Below are 18700 nucleotides of genomic sequence, written 5' to 3'. Positions count from 1 at the left end.
ACATGAATGATAACAGCATAATATTAGTGAAAAAGGTGGATCTGGGGTGTATTAACAGAGGTAGAAAACATCAAGGTTTTGGATGGGGAAAGATAAGGGAACAGCTGTTTTAAAGACCTGGAGGGAGGAGTGGGATTTGAGGGAGTGGGGGAGTTTGTTCCAGGGCGAGAGAAAAGGGGAATGAAAGGGTGAAGGTGAGCAGAGAGTCTTGATTTTGGCAGTTTCACCAGAAGAGGGTTGCTGGCTGATCTTGTGCGACCTGCAGGAATATTTGGGAGACATAGCACAGAGAGAGCTGGGGGAGCAAGGCTGGAGAGGAGTCGGTAGAAGACAGAAAGACCACCAACCTGCCTGCGGTGAGAGAAAGGCCCTCAGAATCGGCCTCATCACGGGAGATTCCAATGATTCTGAATGCTTTGGTTTCAACAACTTTTTTATGCCTCCGGTCGGTCGTCGCCGGATGCATTATGTTTTCAGGTTGTCCGTCCATCCGTGATAAGTTATCCCGGTAACGAAAACCTGAGAACGGCTGAAGGGATCTTAGTCAAACTTGGTGCAGGTATGTAAAATGATGTAAAGATTAACTGATTAAATTTTGGGGTCAAGAGGTCAAAGGTTAAAGTCTGTAATAGGTTTATAACGTGAGAACGGCTGAAGGGATCTTAGTCAAACTTGGTACAGATATGTATAATGATGTAAAGATTAACCGATTAAATTTTGGGGTCAAGAGGTCAAAGGTTAAAGTCTGTAATAGGTTTATAACGTGAGAACGGCTGAAGGGATCTTAGTCAAACTTGGTACAGATATGTATAATGATGTAAAGATTAACTTATTAAATTTTGGGGTCAAGAGGTCAAAGGTTAAAGTCTGTAATAGGTTTATAACTATAGAACGGCTAAAGGGATTGAATTCAAACTTGGTACAGATATGTATAATGATGTAAAGATTAACTGATTTAATTTTGGGGTCAATAGGTCAAAGGTTAAAGGTCATATCAGATAAAATTGTGATAACTTGAGAACAGCTGTATGGATTTAAAGCAAACTTGGTACAAGTATGATAATGATGTAATAATGTGGGCGTAGCCATATAGGTCGACGTTGTGACGTTGAAGAGCGTCATTCTAGTTCTGAATGCTTTGGTTTACAGTACAATTTATTGTATGTCTGATATTATTGCTGTTTATGGTACAATTTATAATATTTATGGTATAATTGCTGTTTACGGTACAATGTATAATATTTTCCGGTATAATTGCTGAAGATATAACACAATGCATGTCTTTATTCCACTGGATTGAACAACTTAAGATTGATGAAAGAAATATATTAATTGTGTCATTTGTTTTACAACAAGATAAGTACCTCCTTCTAATGACCTGGAAATTCTAAAACTAAAGGCATCTTAAGGAAATTTAAGACTCATTTTCATGCTGTTTGTTCATTTGGGATGTTTAAATGCTAATCTGATCGAATTCACTATCAAATTTGCCTTTGCGTTGCCTAACTATACAAAACTGTATGGGATACAGAACGCGGGATGGGATCCTGAAGTCTGATATGATGACCAAAAAGCCAAAGGGGGTATAGATGAAAAATAGCCCCATGGGGTACTGACGGTTATTACCCTGCGCTCACGAAGCGAAAAGCAGGGTTAAGCATTCATGTGCATACGTGTGCAGTGTCTGCATTTTTAAAATTCATTTTCTTGGCAACCGTTGGTCCGATTGACACGAAATTTTCACCATAGGAGGGCCTCCTCCTGTATAATATTTTAATGATTATTATGACGTCATAGATCACGTGGTACAAGCGCCATCTTGGAAAAACTTCACACCTCCATATCTCTGAAACCACTCCATGGACAAAAAATTGAGACCTGGCTCATTGTCAACGACTCCCCATGGGGAATAAGATATGTTAATGATGATGTCATCGGTGCCTTCGTTATGACGTCATAATTCGACAGATACAACACTTTTCCATCCGATCATTATTTTCAAAAAATTCAGCAACTGTTGGTCTGATGGACACGAAATTTTCACCATATGAGTGCCTCCTTTAGAATATTTTAATGATAATCATGACATCATAGGTCATGTGTTACAGGCGCCATCTTGGAAAAACCGAAAAACTTTGCACCTCTATATCTCCAAAACCGCTGCATGGAAAAAATTGAAACATGGCTCATTGTAAATAACTCCATATGGGGAATACGTGTTGTGAACGATGACGTCATTGGTGCCATAATTATGACGTCATAATTCGACAGGGACAACGCTCAGTCTGATCAGTATTAAATTTATTGAGCGTGATCTATGCAACATTTATATTAGAGCAAGGTTCGGGCATTTGCTCACCTGGAAATGAGCAGAAATTAACAGGAGACATTTTTCTAAATTTTGATAGCAAGACAGTGAGCTAAACCAGGGGAAGAGGGCGGTGGTCAAATCAAAATGTAGGGGCCAGCCCTTTTGGGGTCTCATGTGATGGGCTCCATCCACAAGGGAGGATGAGACGTTGTCCGATTGGACAATTTCCCAGCAACAGGTAATCAAAAACGGCAGCCACACGAGTTTGGGCCTTACACCCTATCTCGTAAACCACTAACACCAATAACTATTTTGTAACGTTCAAACATTTCCCTAATCCAAATAAGCACAATGTTCAATAAACCATCACCGATAATTTCCAGAACAATTTCCAGTTCAGTTCATTATTTGGAACCAGTAGCCAGACTCGAATCTGACGAGCTGATGCAGGCCTTACCTGGCGAAAGGAATTGATGTTGGAGTTGCATGCTGGCAAGAGCTTGTTGATATTGAAGCATACTCGAACTGAAGCCTATGGTAGCCCCATTGGCCTTGTCTAACGTAGGTCGCTTGGGCAAGGTCGTGAGGAAACCTGCCGGCAGACCCTGGGCAACACAACCGGCAAAATTGTCGTGCCAAATACAGGAAGCAGGGAAGATGCATGAACTAAACAAAAAAAAGATCTCAGCATGTTGGAACAGGTCGAAGTGTGAACTCGTTCCTTTTTTAACCAATATATTTTAGAACTGTGAGCACAACAGCACGTATGTTAATATTTACTAAAACTCAAAGCTAGTGAATAGATGTCAACTATTGAACACAAAATTTGGGCCCCGGCAGCAAAGTTAAACCCACCAGAGCCCTGTTAAAGAATCAGCACAAAATGATCAAAAGTGCAAACTAGAACGGTCCTCAGTTGAGAGCATACCTCCGACAAGTGAACAGTTTACGTTTTGTATCCCAGAGTAGACCAGAAAATCACAATACAGAATCACATTTAATCAAAATCATCCGTCCACAACTTTTTGAGATATCCTGCAATGTATCGTTTTTGGCCCTACTCCCAAAGGTGAAGAATCACTTTAAAAATCAAATAATTCTCATATCCGAATACATATTCAGATCTTCACCAAAATCGAATCGATTCATCCTTGTCAAACACACAACCTGTTCACCAAGTTTCGTCCAAATCCGTCCACAACTTTTTGAGATATTTTGTTCACAGACAGTTCACAGACAGTTCACAGACAGTTCACAGACAGTTCACAGACAGTTCACAGACAGTTCACAGACAGTTCACAGACAGACAAATGGACAGACAAATGGGCAGAAAATGGACAGACAAATGGACAGACAAATGGACAGACAAATGGACAGACAAACAGACAGGGGTGAAAACATAACCTCCATCCACCTTTGGTGGCGGAGGTAAAGAAGCGCATGGGAGGGCAAAGCAGCAGAGTGCTTGTTGATGAGGTCGTGGAATACTTCCGGACCAAAACAAGAAGCAAAAAATGCACCCTGAGGCGTTCAAAGAACGGATGTCACCACGGTAAAAATTCACCCTGCCGCTGCTTTTGGTTTTTGATCTCCATCTTGAGGGTTAATGTCAAAAACACAAGATGGCGTTTTAAAACGCATGATCAAGCTAAGGATGGACAACACAGCCAAGGTTGCTGCCATCAAGATCACGCTTCTGGAAAAGACAGAGTTTACCTGGCAGGGGGAAAAAAAATCAACAAAATCCTAAGAAGCAACAAATGAAAAAGGAAGGATGAAGGTCCAAATCCGGGATTAATTAACATTTTGGACTGGAGATTGAAAATCATAAATATACAACTCATCTGCAACAAATAAAGATTTCAATGACGTTTGATCAGAGAAACAAAAACAAAACAAAACTTGTGAAAGTACCGGGTCAAGGGTTGCCTCGAAGGGTCGTTTGAGCGACCGGGAAGGCAGCGGAGGCTTTATAAGCAGGTTGTGCAGGCACAGTGGGGCAATGGGCGGCAGTCAAGCAGGTTAACACAGGAGGCAAGCGGAGGAGCGGCATGAGGTGGCAATGTGCAGGCGAGGGATTTGGGGAGGAAACAAAAATAAACAACAAAACAGGAAGCAGTCACGATTATCGAAGCACGGGGCAGCACCGTAGGTCACCGTGAACCGAGGGAATAACGGCGGTTCATCAGGAGTAGCAACCCCGTCCTGTACCTCCAAGGTTCCTCACGAACCACCGTACACCAACTTTCAGAAACCCATGGCACTGACCTTCTGGAATGAGTGAACTCAAGCAAAAAAATAAAAATTAAAAAAAATCTACAGGGAGGACTTGGCATGACTACACGTGGGACAGGAGGCCCAGCATTCCATCCATACATTCCATGTAGCAACACAACGCTTTTGCAGCACCACAACCTAAGTTTACCGTTCAATCCCATACCTCAGTGATGAAGATGAGGAACTTGAAGATTAAAATTACTTCCTCATTGGTCCAGAGATGAAAAGTATCCATTTTTACTCCGACAGTTGACGGAACACCGACTAGATGATCTACTGTTACCGACTAGATGATTGTGGACTTTGATAGGGGACCATCTATGGAACGGTTTGTGTTTGTGGGATGGGGTGGCTGGGAATGGATGGTTGAGGTGAAATTGAAAAAAAGAAAGAACAGATGGTAGACGTAGCACGTAAGATTGTTTATCTTTGCACAGATCCTATGTAAATAACTTTGGAGCGTGCTCGACGTCACAGGTATCTGCACCTGTTTGCTTGGTGCAGCAGCCGTAACTCTGTTGCACAGCCATGAAAAAGGCCGGCATGCCAAAGCCACCGATCCTCGCTAACGGTACTCACCATAGCAATGGCGGCCGCCGCCTGCCCGCCACCCGGCCCAGCCTTGATCCTGGCCTGAAGATGCGAGGGCGGATGGAAGTATTTGCAGTGGTCGCGCGCACACCGCCCTCGCATGTGATCCATGCACACGGTCACCGTGTTGTCGGACGAGTCAACCACCACACTGTCGGCCGGGTGAGCGAAACGGCATTCCGTCTCACCTCGGCCGCAGCATCCACGCTGAAATTCACGACAAACCTACGAACGAGCACACCACGGACGATGAGATGAAAAGAGAAAACGAACCCGAGATATCCTGCTATACTGGCGGACCCTGCTATTCGCGGTTCCACTATTCGGGGTTCCGCTATTCGAGGGTGATAAAATGTGACCCGTTTCTCTATTTGTGGACCATGGAGAAAAACATTTTATTTCAGTTCTCTCGGAAACTCGGGCCGATTGACATAAAATACATTTTTACCCCCACCCCCTTGTATTAATCTTACTATAATTCACCAAATGTCTGTCTGTCCCTCCGTCCGTCCGTTCCCAGGTACCGCAAAAACGGCTGAACCGATCACAACAAAATTTTGGGTGGGTAATCCTGGGAGCCCCTGGAGTAAAATAAGCTATATTGTTTTTCCAATTTTCCAGTTTTTCCAAACACGATGGAATAATATTTACCGATATGAACAGTGATGTGGCATTTATTGAAATTCTACAAATACTGTTTAGATTTTGATGAGAATTATGAACCTGCCGCGAATCCGGAAGTGGACAGATGACGGCAATGCACGGGTTTGATAATATCCAAATACAACCGTCATTCAATCATAATGTTAAATTGTTAAACGTTAATCGTGTTAATCGTTTTGTTAACGTATCAATTGATGATTGGAATTGAGTGAATACAATTACGATTTTGAATTCGTAATTGTATTCACCCAACCGTACAGAACTTCACATCAGGATTTAAATATTTACGAATGTTCTTAAAAGTTTTATTGAATATAAAATATATAAGCAATAAAAACAACACAATAAAAGTTTTTATTTTATGATGAATTGCGAAAGATGATGGGAATAGAGCCTGTGATTGATGCTGTGAAGAGGAACAGGTTGAGATGGTTTGGTCATGTGTTGAGGAAGGATGAAAGTGACTGGTTGAGAAGAGTGATGGAAATGAATGTAGAAGGAAGTAGAGGACGGGGAAGACCGAGAAAGACTTGGCTAAAGATGGTGGAAGAAGTAATGCGGGCAAGGGGGTTAACAAGGAGAGATGCAGAAAATAGGGCAATATGGAGAAGATTGTCATGGGGACCGCAAGGCTAACCCCCGCTCAAGCAGGGAAAATGGCCTTAAAATGCATGTTGTTGTTGATGTTGTTAAAAGTTTATTTTTTAGATTAATTTTATTTAATTTGTGATTGGAGTTATGCTGTTTGGAATGAAAAAAGAGATATCGAGTTCAAGTGAATGACGAAATGCCGTGACGGTTTCTACTTTCTAAACGTGAAATTCGTGGATCGCCATATGCAGATTCGCCATTGACTGGGTATGGAACAAACGTACCTGTTTGTTTGCGAACGGGTAAGTTTTTCATGGAAGTCCTTCACCTTTTTCATGGAAGTCCTTCACGTGCGACTGAAGGTGCTACAGGAATGTGGAATTTATTGGTTTCATGCCTTAGCATTCGTCGTTTCTGCATTGTCTGTTTGCTTCTGGCCTCCCACCCGTGCGTAGCAGCCGATGTTTCTCCAACGTAGCACGGGTACCTCACTAGCAGTATTGTCACTAGTATTATCAAATGTAATTTCTAAAAAAGCACAAACTTTATTTATAAAAAAATTAAAATAAAATAAAATAAAGATTATACATCAATGCAAATCAAAAAAACAATCACAAAACCTACCTCCAGACGATCACTCCGCAGTAGCTTGTGTCCAGAGGTACTGGAGCCTGATGCAGAAGCCGGCGTGCTACCCAGACACGGGTGTATGGACCCAGCCATGCCACCTGCTCCAGGCACAAGTACCGTGCTTCCAAGCTGCAAGTCACTTGGATGTAGGATGCCGACGCCTGGAGAAACTGCACTCAGGTAGTGGTTGAACTGCGAACTGGAAGCGGTTGATTGAGCAGCAGGTATTCCAGAAGACATAGAAAACATCGGCTGCAAGGAAACACAGAGAAAAAAAAAAAAAACATTCGCACATCGGTTGAGGCTTAAGCTGAAGCTATGGGAGCTGTTGATTTTGGAGAGAAGGAGAGCAAAAACCAATGGTGGAGAGGAACAAATCACCATTTCGGCAAAATTGTACATCTATCGTTTCAGTGCACAGTATGGACAAGGATGGCAGCATGCATACCCCATCAGTAATAATCCGCTAGGCCTGCCATTCTTTCACTCCAAGATGATGGGTACAATCCGGTACCAAACGGTCGATATATTTATTATTAAATCTCAAATGTAATTTGCATTTAAAAATAAATAAATCTCCAATTTCCACTTAATATTGTGAGTTTGGCAACTGGCGTTTAAACGCCTTGCGAGTATTTTCTTTGTTAAACATGTTTTTCTTAAGTGTCGGACTCAAATTTTTCAGCAGAATTTTACCACTACAGTTATTGGTGTTCGAGCTCGAACTCTATCAATTCCTGCTACAACATCTCATCTTTGGTGCTTTACGAGCTTGTCCAGGCCAACACAATTTCACTGCAATTTCCCTTTAAAAAAAAAAAATTGGACAATGGTAAAATAAAACCGGTAACATCCAGGACCATGCACCAGCCCATGGACAATGTAGGCAGGTTTGAACAAGAATAAACAAGATCTCGAGATTATATTGGCTAATGCCGATCATGTGACATGATTAACGACAGAAGGTGACAAATTTGGGCAACCCGTCGGCCCCGGCTTTACGTGGAATTCCCGATCCTTTGCCTTACAGGTTTCATCATAAATAATCATTTTGTACCTGTTGATCCCTTTTCTTTTTCTTTTTTTTACATGGCAGAAAATAACATCGCGAATGGTGAAAAAATAACAAACTGGCTGTGGTTGCGAAGATCCATATTCAAAACCAAAGGCACCACCAATAAGTACAGTCGCCAATAGTCAATGCTCAGACCCGACGTTTCGACCGTGAAGTGCTCATCATCCGGGACCATGCAACTGTTAGCGTCAAATATCCTCCCGATCCTCAAGGCAATCATGACGGCAGCGTTAGGTGTCAGAATTTGATTATCGCGGTCACATGATGGACAATCCCCACCGAGAAGGTACATAAGTCGTGGCACACAATGCCTGCACAGTCCAAGATGAAACCACTCAATGGTCGAAACGTCGAATAACTTCACCAAATGAACGGCTGCACCAGTTGGAGGTGCCTTCAGTTTTGAATATCAGAAGGTGAAAACATACCACTGCCGGCATCGACACATTGGGCATGAACCCCGTGGCAGCAGCGATCTGCATCTGATGCGCTATAGCGGAAGCATTCTTTTGCTGAATCAGGTTGTTACGCCCATTGATCTCAAGCTGAGTTTTTAGGTGTGGAGGAGGATGCAGGTACTTGCAGTTTTCTCTGGCACAGCGGCCCTGAAACAAGAATCAAACACATCGTTACGCGTGTGGTGGGGCGTGGGGAGGTCAGGAAGGCTAGTTAGAACCGTTAACGTAGCATGGTTTGTGTACTCGAGGGACATGTTAGGTTAAGAAACCTAGAATCTAGAAAGGTGGTGCAGTTACCGATAGAGACTACGGTCAGGCCAGGATTGTAAATTGTATGCACCTTCCTGTCAGACAAGGTCAGGCAGGTATCTGAGTTAAGTGAGCGCAGGACAAGATATAGTGCTTTGTGCGCGTACACACAAACCTCCCACGTGGCCCACCTTGTTCAGAACTATGATGCCGGTTCGAACAGGCACATGTGTAATGGCACCAACGGCCACCGACGAATGTGGGGCACTGAACGGCCACCCACGAGAATACTAAACTGCCAAACAGGGCAGACGTTTCCATTGGTGGGTCACGGGTAAAGATAGAAATGGCCATGCAGGTGAAATAGCCAGTTACCACCAGTTCGAGAAGTCACTGGGAGTCAGAATCATGTCGAGTCGCAGTTACGGCCGGTCCGAGGTGCTGCGGGGTGACCTGGGTTTGTGGAGTCCGGCTGCAACACGAAGAGCGCCAAGGGACCTCTGAAAAGTCCTTGCCTTTTCCCCATTGTTTCGGTACGAGTGAGTGAGTGTGATGCCATAGAGGGTTTTGGTTTCACTGTACAATACGTTTGTGTCATTCCTTTCCTACTCTTTATCTTTGTTTGCTGGATCTGCCCAAGTTTCGTTGTAATGACTTCCTGTTGTCATTACATCTTTTGACAAATCATTCCATCTCCTGCATGCAGGAAACATTTCCGGTAATTAATTGGTCCCTGGAGGAGATATAAACCAAGTAACGTTCACCCCTTTGTGGATAATTTTTTTTTTTTTTGAATACAAGATCGAGTCTCGTGAAAGAGCCAACATTAATCACACAAAAAATCAAACAGACAAATAAAACATATAATAAGGGGAGCGGTAGACAAGATGGGGAGAGAGGGGGAAGCACACAAGTACAACAGTAGAGCAGGGAAATCGGGAGATCTGTGGGACGGAGAGGGCTTGGGGGGGAGGAGGCGTGGGAAGGGGGGTAAGGGGCAGGAGAGGTAAAAAAAAACACATGGACACTGCTAGGACTTCCAGGAAAGAAGTCGGTATTGGGTGAATTAATTAATTAATTAATTATTAAATCACAATAAGGAACCGAGAGTCTGCTCGCGTCGGTTTACAGTAACTCGGCTCAACCTCGGGAGTTAACAAGAAACTAAAAGGGAGGAAACCCGACGTTCTTAAGGCCCGCACCTTGTTCTACTTTAATCGATATACACCAAAGAGGATAAAAACATAACCCTTTCTGCCACTCCCGTAGGGAATGGGTGTACTAGTTACTATGAAATTCATCAAAGTGGTGAATGTTTTTCATCGGGGTCAAAGGTAAAAACATAAATTCACTTTTTATCACGTCTAGCCATTCTTGGTTTTTGGAATTGGAGCTGAGTTACCATTTCTCTGCAGATCAAAAGGGTTACGACAAGCCCCAAAATACCATGCAATTGAGCAGTGGGGCTCCACATTACCTTACTATAATTCACCAAATGTCCGTCTGTCCGTTCCCAGGTACCGCAAAAACGGCTGAACCGATTGCAACGATATTTTGGGTGGGTAATCCTGAGGCCCCCTGGAGTAAAATAGGCTATATTGTTTTTCCAATTTTCCGATTTTTCCAATTTTCCAGTTTTTCCAAACACGATGGAATAATATTTACCGATATGAACAGTGATGTGGCTTTTATTGAAATTCTACAAATACTGTTTAGATTTTGATGAGAATTATGAACCTGCTGCAAATGCGGAAGTGGGCAGATTACGGCAATGAGCGGGTTTGATAATATCCCAATACAACCGTCATTTAAAACAGTATTTTGTTAAAGTATCAATTGATGATTGGAATTGAGTGAATACAATTACGATTTTGAATTCGTCATTGTATTCACCCATGTTGGGCTAGCGGCTAGGGTGCCGGCTTAGGATCCAAGGATCCTGGGTTCGAATCCCGGTCGATCGCTGAATTAACGCCAGGGGGGTTGACTCAGCCTGTCATCCTTCCGAGGTCGGCTAATCGAGTACCAGTTCACTGGTAATTCCCTGTTTGTCGTTAAAGGCGGCAAAAAGGGTTGGCGTCAGGAAGGGCATCCGGCCGTAAAACATTGCTTCAAATAGGGGACCGAAAAACAACAACAACCACGGTTCCCGAAAAAGGCCAACCCCCGCTTTGCGGGGAAAAATGGCCTCTAAAGGTGGTTTTTTTTTTTTTTTTATTCACCCAACCGTACGGAACTTCACATCAGGATTTAAATATTTGTTTATGTCACGAATGTTGTTAAAAGTTTATTTTTTAGATTAATTTTATTTAATTTGTGATTGGAGTTATGCTGTTTGGAATGAAAAAAGAGATATCGAGTTCAAGTGAATGACGAAATGCCGTGACGGTTTCTACTTTCTAAACGTGAAATTCGCGGATCACCATATGCAGATTCGCCATTGACTGGGAATGGAACAAACGTACCCATTTGTTTGCGAACGGGTACGTTTTTCATGGAAGTCCTTCACGAACTTGCTGCCCATGTCTGACGTGCGACTGAAGGTGCCACAGGAACGTGAAATTTATTGGTTTCATGGTTTAGCATTCGCCGTTTCTGCAATGTCTGTTTGCTTCTGGCATCCCACCCGTGCGTAGCTCGGGTACCTCACTAGTACCTATAATTGACTGATGCACAACTTAGATGAAGGTACATTTTGGAGGTATTGGACAAGCAATTTTTTTTTCTCATAAGCTAGTTGGAAGATGAGAATAAATCTTTATTGCGCATAGTTAGCCGGTAACATGTGGCCTACCTTTATGGAATCGAAGCAGGCCACGACACGGCCGTTCTCCACCTGACACGACTTTGGTGGATGTGCAAACTTGCACTCTGTGTCCATGCGGCTGCAAGTCCCACGCTGGTACTCGCGGCAAACTTCCAAGGTCAACCAGCGTGTGTCTCTCAAAGCCATGCCTCCTGAGAACCATAAAGCAAACGCTTGGACAGGAAAATGGACTCCTTTGAAAAAAAAACCGCTATCAAGGCGATTCTTCAATCCTGGATGAAGGGAAATGTGAGGCCCTTCAAAGTATTAAACTCCCACCTCGCATGTCTCTCCTGCCACCACTGGTAGAGTTTGATACTCACCACACATACTAGGAGAGCAGGTAATTACCTCGTGATGTTACCCAATGACGATTCAATTTCAAATTAGTTCTAGAATTGCATTCACCCATCTTGATAGTGCACCAATTTTGATACAAAATTCCCTAACATACATTCACGTGATTGATGGTGGGGACGGAGGCAGGGTGAGAAGAGCAGCGTCTGCCCAGATCTTCCAATAAGGCTGCTTCTTCCCGCCGGCGTGTTCAGGCCTGCATGTACAGGTGGCTTCATCAACTGCGAAGGACACAGATAAAAACGTATGATGGAAAGGACGGGAAAAGTTCGTCACAACACATAATGGAAAATGAGACGTGCACAAGCTATCTAAAAACAGGTACGATCCAAAGCTGAACCACAGAATAAGCACGAGATGCGAGAACAAAATAAAATCTAGAGACAGCAGAAATACCTGGGTAATGAGTATGTTTAAAAATATTAATAAAGAAATCTTAAGGAAATAATAAACAAATGAGGAGAAATAAATAAATTAACTAGAAGGGCACTCGGTCGAGCGCATACCTCCACCAGGCTGAACAGTTTATGGTTTCTATCCCACTGATAGGCCGGATCTGGATTCGACCTATCAATGGATCGGTCGAATAGGATTTTGGATCAGGATTCAGACTTGAACCAAAATCTAATCGGCTTGTTCTTGTCACCTCACCAACTCGTCCACCAAATTTAATCATAACTCGTCCACAACTTTTTACGGTGTAGCCCATCGGGCAAAGCCGTCTAGAACAGTGTTTGTCCGTCCGTATGTATGTATGTGTAGGGGATTTCATCAAGTCCCTATCCTGATGGGGGCTGAAAGGCTGAAAGGTACTGTGACCTATTTCCCTGGCGGCTGGTTGTCTGACATTGAGAAACTGTTGACACAATATCCCATGCTTGGCCTTGGCGAAACATTCTTTCCGAATGAGGCTTATCCTGCCATGTCAACTTTGTATAGTTTCTCTTTAGGGCGGCAGTCTGTGTCTTTGGGAATGGATGAACACAGGATGTTGTTTTGAGTTCCTTGGTCCTGGAGGAAAGTATATTAAGCCGACTACGGGTTGTGATCCGCCGAGATGTTGGGGCCAACTGTGGAGGACCATGATGTCACTGTGATGTTACATATAGTGTATACGCCACATATACACGTGGCTTCTACGCCACGCCAACATCTTCCATGCATGTATTATTATCTATAATAAACCTCTTGTACACTGTCCGAGTTCGACAAGGCGCTTATTCCAGGGAAAGGGAATGAAACCCACGACATATGTCCCCTCAAATGTATACCAATCAGAGCTGAGGATCTGGTCACATGACAGGGTGATGTGATTATGTCTGATGTCATTACAGTGGCCGACTCCGCACACCGCCATTTTAATTCCAATTTCGATCAGGCCGAACATATCGTCGAACCTGTCATATATAACAATCGCCATACCCTACCTTTACGTTTTTCATTCAGTGTGAAACACAAACAAACCGATTGTGAAAATGACCATCAAATATCAAAAGCATAGACGTTATGGGTCTTGCAACAATACGGCACGTATAGGCCTTCGGCTTCATGCCTCACCTTCGGACCGCTTCGGACAAATTAAGTCCAGGTTTCTTAATACAGTATTGTATCGTTTCATTACTATCGTTTTCGTAATCGTAATAATACATAAAATATAACCATAACACTATAATCCCAATGTCGTGAATGGAAAGTTAATGGATTGAAGTGGTCGGTGTATGGTTCATGAATCAATGATAAGGTGTAACCGCGGAAGTAAGGAATTAGCCTCGGTTTTTTTTAGTAATATCATTTTCGTAATAATGATAACATAACGTTAATATTATAGTAAATGTAATCGTAACACTAATCCCTTCGTAGTGACTGCAAAGTTACTGGAGGTTAAAATATATCTTCTCTGTATTAAAGTAGCGGCAGTTTTTGTCACGCTATGTCATTACGTCTATCTTCAACTAAAGTATCAAACAAGCCCGGCTACGGCACTGTTAGACTTTCGGTCTTGCTTAATATCATGTTATATATGACTTTTCGTCCGATCTCTCAATGGTGAAGAATCACTTCAAAAATTAAATAACTCTCGTATCCGAATCCATATTCAGATCGACACCAAAATCGAATCGATTCAGTCTTGTCATACGCCCAACCGGTCCACCAACTTTCATGCAAATCCGCCCATAACTTGAGATATCCTGCTATACTGTCGGACCCTGCTATTCAAGGTTACACTATTCGCGGGTGATAAAATGTGACCCGTTTCTCTATTTGCGGAAAAGTGTCCCGCAAATTTGCGGGGTTTTTTTTCCTATTCACGGCCGTGTTCTGCAAATTCGCAATTTTTCAGGGGCGCAAAAAAACATTTTTCACAAGCCATTAGCTCCACATACGGTATTTATAAAACCATCGCAGATTAATTATCATCGACATTCGTGGGATTTGCCTCGCTATTCACGGATTTTGCTTCTCTATTCGTGGTTTGGTCCTCTCTATTCGTGGATTTTAGTGACTCGGGAACCTATACCCCCTTTTTCCATTGAAACAATGCCCCACTATTCGCGAGTTTCAATATTCGCAGATTTTCCAGGAAAATATCCCCCGCGAACAGCGGGGTCCGAGGGTATATCGTTTTTGGCCCAATCTCCCAATGGTGAAGAATCATTTACAAAATTGTACTAGCCGGATGTGAATCCGGATCTTCACCAAAATCTAATCATTTCGTCCTCGTCACATAAACTACTTCTCTGCCAAATTGTCAACTAATCATTCTGTCCACAACTTTTTGAGATATATATTTGAGGTGTGAAAAGAAAACCTCCATCCACCTTCGGTGGCGGAGGTAATAAAATATATTGCAAAACCACAAGGAACAAACCTCGGTCCAAACAAAGGCGGTCTGAGGTTCGGGAAGAATCCCTCAAAAGGCACTCGGTTTTAAACATGACGATTTTTGAACTTCGAAAATGAAAAGGAAAATAGCCCTGAGTAGGCTGACGGTCATCTCGAGGTTGTAGTTCCAACCAATGCCGATTTGGGAGCCCCTCCCAATTGTTCAGTGAACGATATGTTCGGTGAACTTGCGGATTTCATTCATTTGTATGACTTTAACAATCTTTTTCACCAGGAACGGGGTTGCTGGTGGACCGTGTGCGTCCTGCAGATACTTGAGGATGACAAAGCACAGAGAGAGAAGAGGGTGCAAGTCTTGACAAAACACCACCAGGTTTTAGAGGAGGAAGATAAGTTTGAAAGCTCATTCTTGAGATTGCCCAGATGTTGTTTTCTGGCTCGAGACAGAGTAGACACTTGTGCGAGCTTTGTGGAATGATCTTCGGTTGGATTTGCCTTCCAGGAGAAGAATGCAAGTTTTTTTGTTTTGTTTTTGGCATACAGAATCGAGCATCGTGTAAGAGCTAACACATTGAACATGACAACATGCACAGACACATAAAACATACAATGAAGGGAGAGGAGAGGGAGAGGGAAGCACACAAGCACAGCAACAGGAGAGAACAAGTCGGTAGATCTGTGGAAGGGAGAGGGCTGGGGAGAAGGGAGAGGGCTGGGGAGGAGGGAGGGTTACATGGAATAAAGCAAATGAACACTACTAGGAATTTCACTACGAGGAATTTCAGGAAAGAAGTTGGGGATTGAAAAAGGCGGATTTGGGGTGTTTTAACGGGGGTAGAAAAGATCAAGGTTTTGGATGGGGGAAGACAAGAGATGGTGTTGAACAGCTGTTTCAAAGACCTGGAGGGAGGAGAGGGATTGAAGAGAGTGAGGGAGTTTGTTCCAGAGGCAGGAGTAAAGAGGCATGAAAGAGTGAAGGAGAGCGGAGAGTCTTGATTTTAGCAATTTCACCAGAAGGATGGCTGCTGGCAGATCTTGTGCATCCTGCAGAATATTTGGGGGACAGAGCACAGACAGAGCAGGGGGAGCAAGGCGGAAGAGGAGTCGGTAGAAGACAGAAAGACCACCTACCTGCCTGCGGTGAGAGAGAGAGAGAAAGAAAGGCCCTCAGAATCAGCTTCATCGCTGGAGATTCCAATTATTCTGAATGCTTTGGTTTCAACCACGTGAAGCAGAGCTAGGTGTGAGGCAGGAGCACTAGCCCAGAGGGGAGAGCAGTATTCCATTGAGCTGCAGATGAGAGCTTTGTATGTGGTGAGGAGCTCAGAAGTGCCCAGAAAGGACTTTGCACGATGGAGGATGCCCAGTCAGCGACTCACTTTGGAGGCCAGCTTGGAAATGTGATTCTCCCAGGAAAGATCATGGCAGATAGTGAGACCCAAAAGCTAGAGCGACAGAACCTCCAAGAGGATTGTTCAGAAAGTAGTTGGGAGGGTTGTCCAGACGGTCTTTTTGGAGAGACAAAGTAGGAGTGTGAGATTTGTCAGGATTGAAAGTTTTGAAGTTCCACTTGTTCCACTTGAAGTTCCACTTGTTTGACCATTTTGTGATTTTGTCCAGGTCCGCAGAGTGAAGTGGATGCTGCCTGCCGATCTGAGGGTTGGGATATGAAGCGGCAGAGAGTGGAGTCATCAGCAAAAAGATAGAGAGGATTTTCCAGAGAGTAGGAGAGATCTTTGATGAAGACCAGAAAAAGCACAGGGCCAAGAACACTGCATTGGGGAACTCCAGCCTGAACAGGAAGGGGAGATGAGAGAATTCCATTCAGGGCCACACGTTGACTATGACTAGAGAGGAAGTCCGCAAACCATGCGTGGAGATTTCCATGGATACCACAGGAGGAGAGTTTGGTGAGCAGAGCGGGGTGCCAGACTGTATTGAAGCTTGAAGGCACGTGATATGTCAAGGGAGACAGCTCTGATTTCCTGTTTGGCATTGAGGACCTCCATCCATTGTTGAGAAAGCAGAAGCAGCATGTCCAGAGTAGAATGACCTGGTCTGAATCCAAATTGATGATCAGAGATCAAGCCATTGGAGAAGAGGAAGGATTTGATGTCAGAAGCAATGATTGATTCCATGACCATGCTGATTATTGGGAGCAGGCGGATTGGTCTGTAGGTGCAAGGATCTGTTTTAGCGTCTTTTTTGTGTAAAGCGGTGATGTTGGCTGATTTTCAAGCAGACGGCAGATGACCTTGAGCATATGAGAGGGTGAAGAGAACAGACAGAGGGTGAGATAAAGCGGCAAAGCAGGATTTTAGGACCCGTGGGCTGATGCTGTCTGGGTCCAGTTGCAGAATCAGAGTCGAGGTTTGAAAGAAACTGCTTTAAAGCAACTGCATCACCACAGGATTCAGAGTACCAAAAGCGGGGTTAAGGGAAAAAAAATTGAAGAGATGGGATTAATCTGTACATGAGAGAGGGAGAGAGAGAGATAGAGAGAGATAGAGAGAGGACAAGGGTGAGAGGGACAGAGACAGAGACAGGGGGGGGGAGGGGTAGAGACAGACTGTGGGTTTCTGTAGCAGGTTTCTGTGGTTTCTGCAGCAGGTTTCTGTGGAAGAATTCCCAGGCTGAATCAATATCAGCGAAGGTGGATATAGGATACCAGTCCTGATGTGTTAAAAAAAAAAAAAATCCACGAATACGCGAGATGCTAATATAGAAGCAGGTCACATGTTATGAAACGTGAATACGAGGAACCCACGAATGTTGAGGTTCCACCGTTTTATTTCAATTGAATTACAAAATTGCACACTGCATGGAGAAAGGTGTTCTGTGAACTCTCTAGTTAGCCCGTCCCCTGCACAGTGGGGAGACGGAGTTTTGCAATCAGTGTGTGTGTGTGTGTGTGTGCGCATGCGTGTGTGTGTCTGCCTGTGCAAGTCTCTGTCTTTTTTTTTTCTTTTTTTTTCTTTTTTTTTCTCTTTTCTCTTTCTCTTTCTCTTTCTCTTTCTCTCTCTCTCTCTCTCTCTCTCTCTCTCTCTCTCTCTCTCTCTCTCTCTCTCTCTGTCTCTGTCTCTGTCTCTCTCTCTCTCTCTCTCTCTCTCTCTCTCTCTCTCTCTCTCTCTCTCTCTGTCTCTCTCTCTCTCTCTCTCTCTCTCTGTCTCTCTCTCTGTCTCTCTCTCTGTCTCTCTCTCTGTCTCTCTCTCTGTCTCTCTCTCTGTCTCTCTCTCTGTCTCTCTCTCTGTCTCTCTCTCTCTCTCTGTCTCTCTCTCTCTGTCTCTCTCTCTCTGTCTCTGTCTCTCTGTCTCTGTCTCTGTCCTCTGTCTCTCTCTCTCTCTCTCTCTGTCTCTCTCTGTCTCTGTCTCTCTCTCTCTCTCTGTCTCTCTCTCTCTGTCTCTCTCTGTCTCTCTCTGTCTCTCTCTCTCTCTGTCTCTCTCTCTCTGTCTCTCTCTCTCTCTCTGTCTCTCTTCTCTCTCTCTCTGTCTCTGTCTCTGTCTCTGTCTCTGTCTCTCTCTCTCTCTCCTCTCTCTCCTCTCTCTGTCTCTCTCTCTCTGTCTCTCTCTCTAAAATCCTCTCAACGACGTTCAGGTCACTCTAACTATTGCCATGATCTCTCTTCGGCAAGCCACATTTCAAAGTTGGTCTCCAAAGCCAGTCGCCGACTGGGCATTCTCCGTCGTGCAAAGTCCTTCCTTGGCACACCTGAGCTCCTCACCACATATAAGGCCTTCATCCACAGCTTGATGGAATGCTGCTCTCCCCCTCTGGGCTGCCTCCCCTCCCTCACATCTTGCTCAGATTGACACCTTGAAAGCAAGGCCTTCAGGATCATTCTAATCTCT

General features: G+C 43.8%; 1 protein-coding gene across 5 annotated transcripts in view; it reads right to left on the bottom strand.

Moving 5' to 3' along the window:
* LOC137428152 (muscleblind-like protein 1) overlaps nucleotides 1–12373 on the bottom strand; it is a 134448-nt gene extending 122075 nt beyond the window's left edge. For all 5 annotated transcript variants that reach the window (XM_068118092.2, XM_068118093.2, XM_068118094.2 and 2 more), the window contains exons 1-6: nucleotides 12106–12373; nucleotides 11640–11803; nucleotides 8567–8743; nucleotides 7058–7315; nucleotides 5168–5404; nucleotides 2769–2916 (exon numbers count right to left, since the gene is read on the bottom strand). In XM_068118092.2, the coding sequence (XP_067974193.2) occupies nucleotides 2769–2916; nucleotides 5168–5404; nucleotides 7058–7315; nucleotides 8567–8743; nucleotides 11640–11798 (979 nt within the window). In that variant the 5' untranslated portion in view covers nucleotides 11799–11803; nucleotides 12106–12373. The remainder of the gene's footprint in view (nucleotides 1–2768; nucleotides 2917–5167; nucleotides 5405–7057; nucleotides 7316–8566; nucleotides 8744–11639; nucleotides 11804–12105) is intronic.
* Between the last annotated feature and the right edge of the window lie 6327 nt (nucleotides 12374–18700).

The sequence above is a fragment of the Myxine glutinosa genome, chromosome 5, assembly GCF_964187855.1.
Source record: "Myxine glutinosa chromosome 5, kmMyxGlut1.1, whole genome shotgun sequence".
Lineage (NCBI taxonomy): Eukaryota > Metazoa > Chordata > Myxini > Myxiniformes > Myxinidae > Myxine > Myxine glutinosa.
Note: the sequence above shows the minus strand (reverse complement) of the source record. Positions and strands in the feature narration are given on the sequence as shown.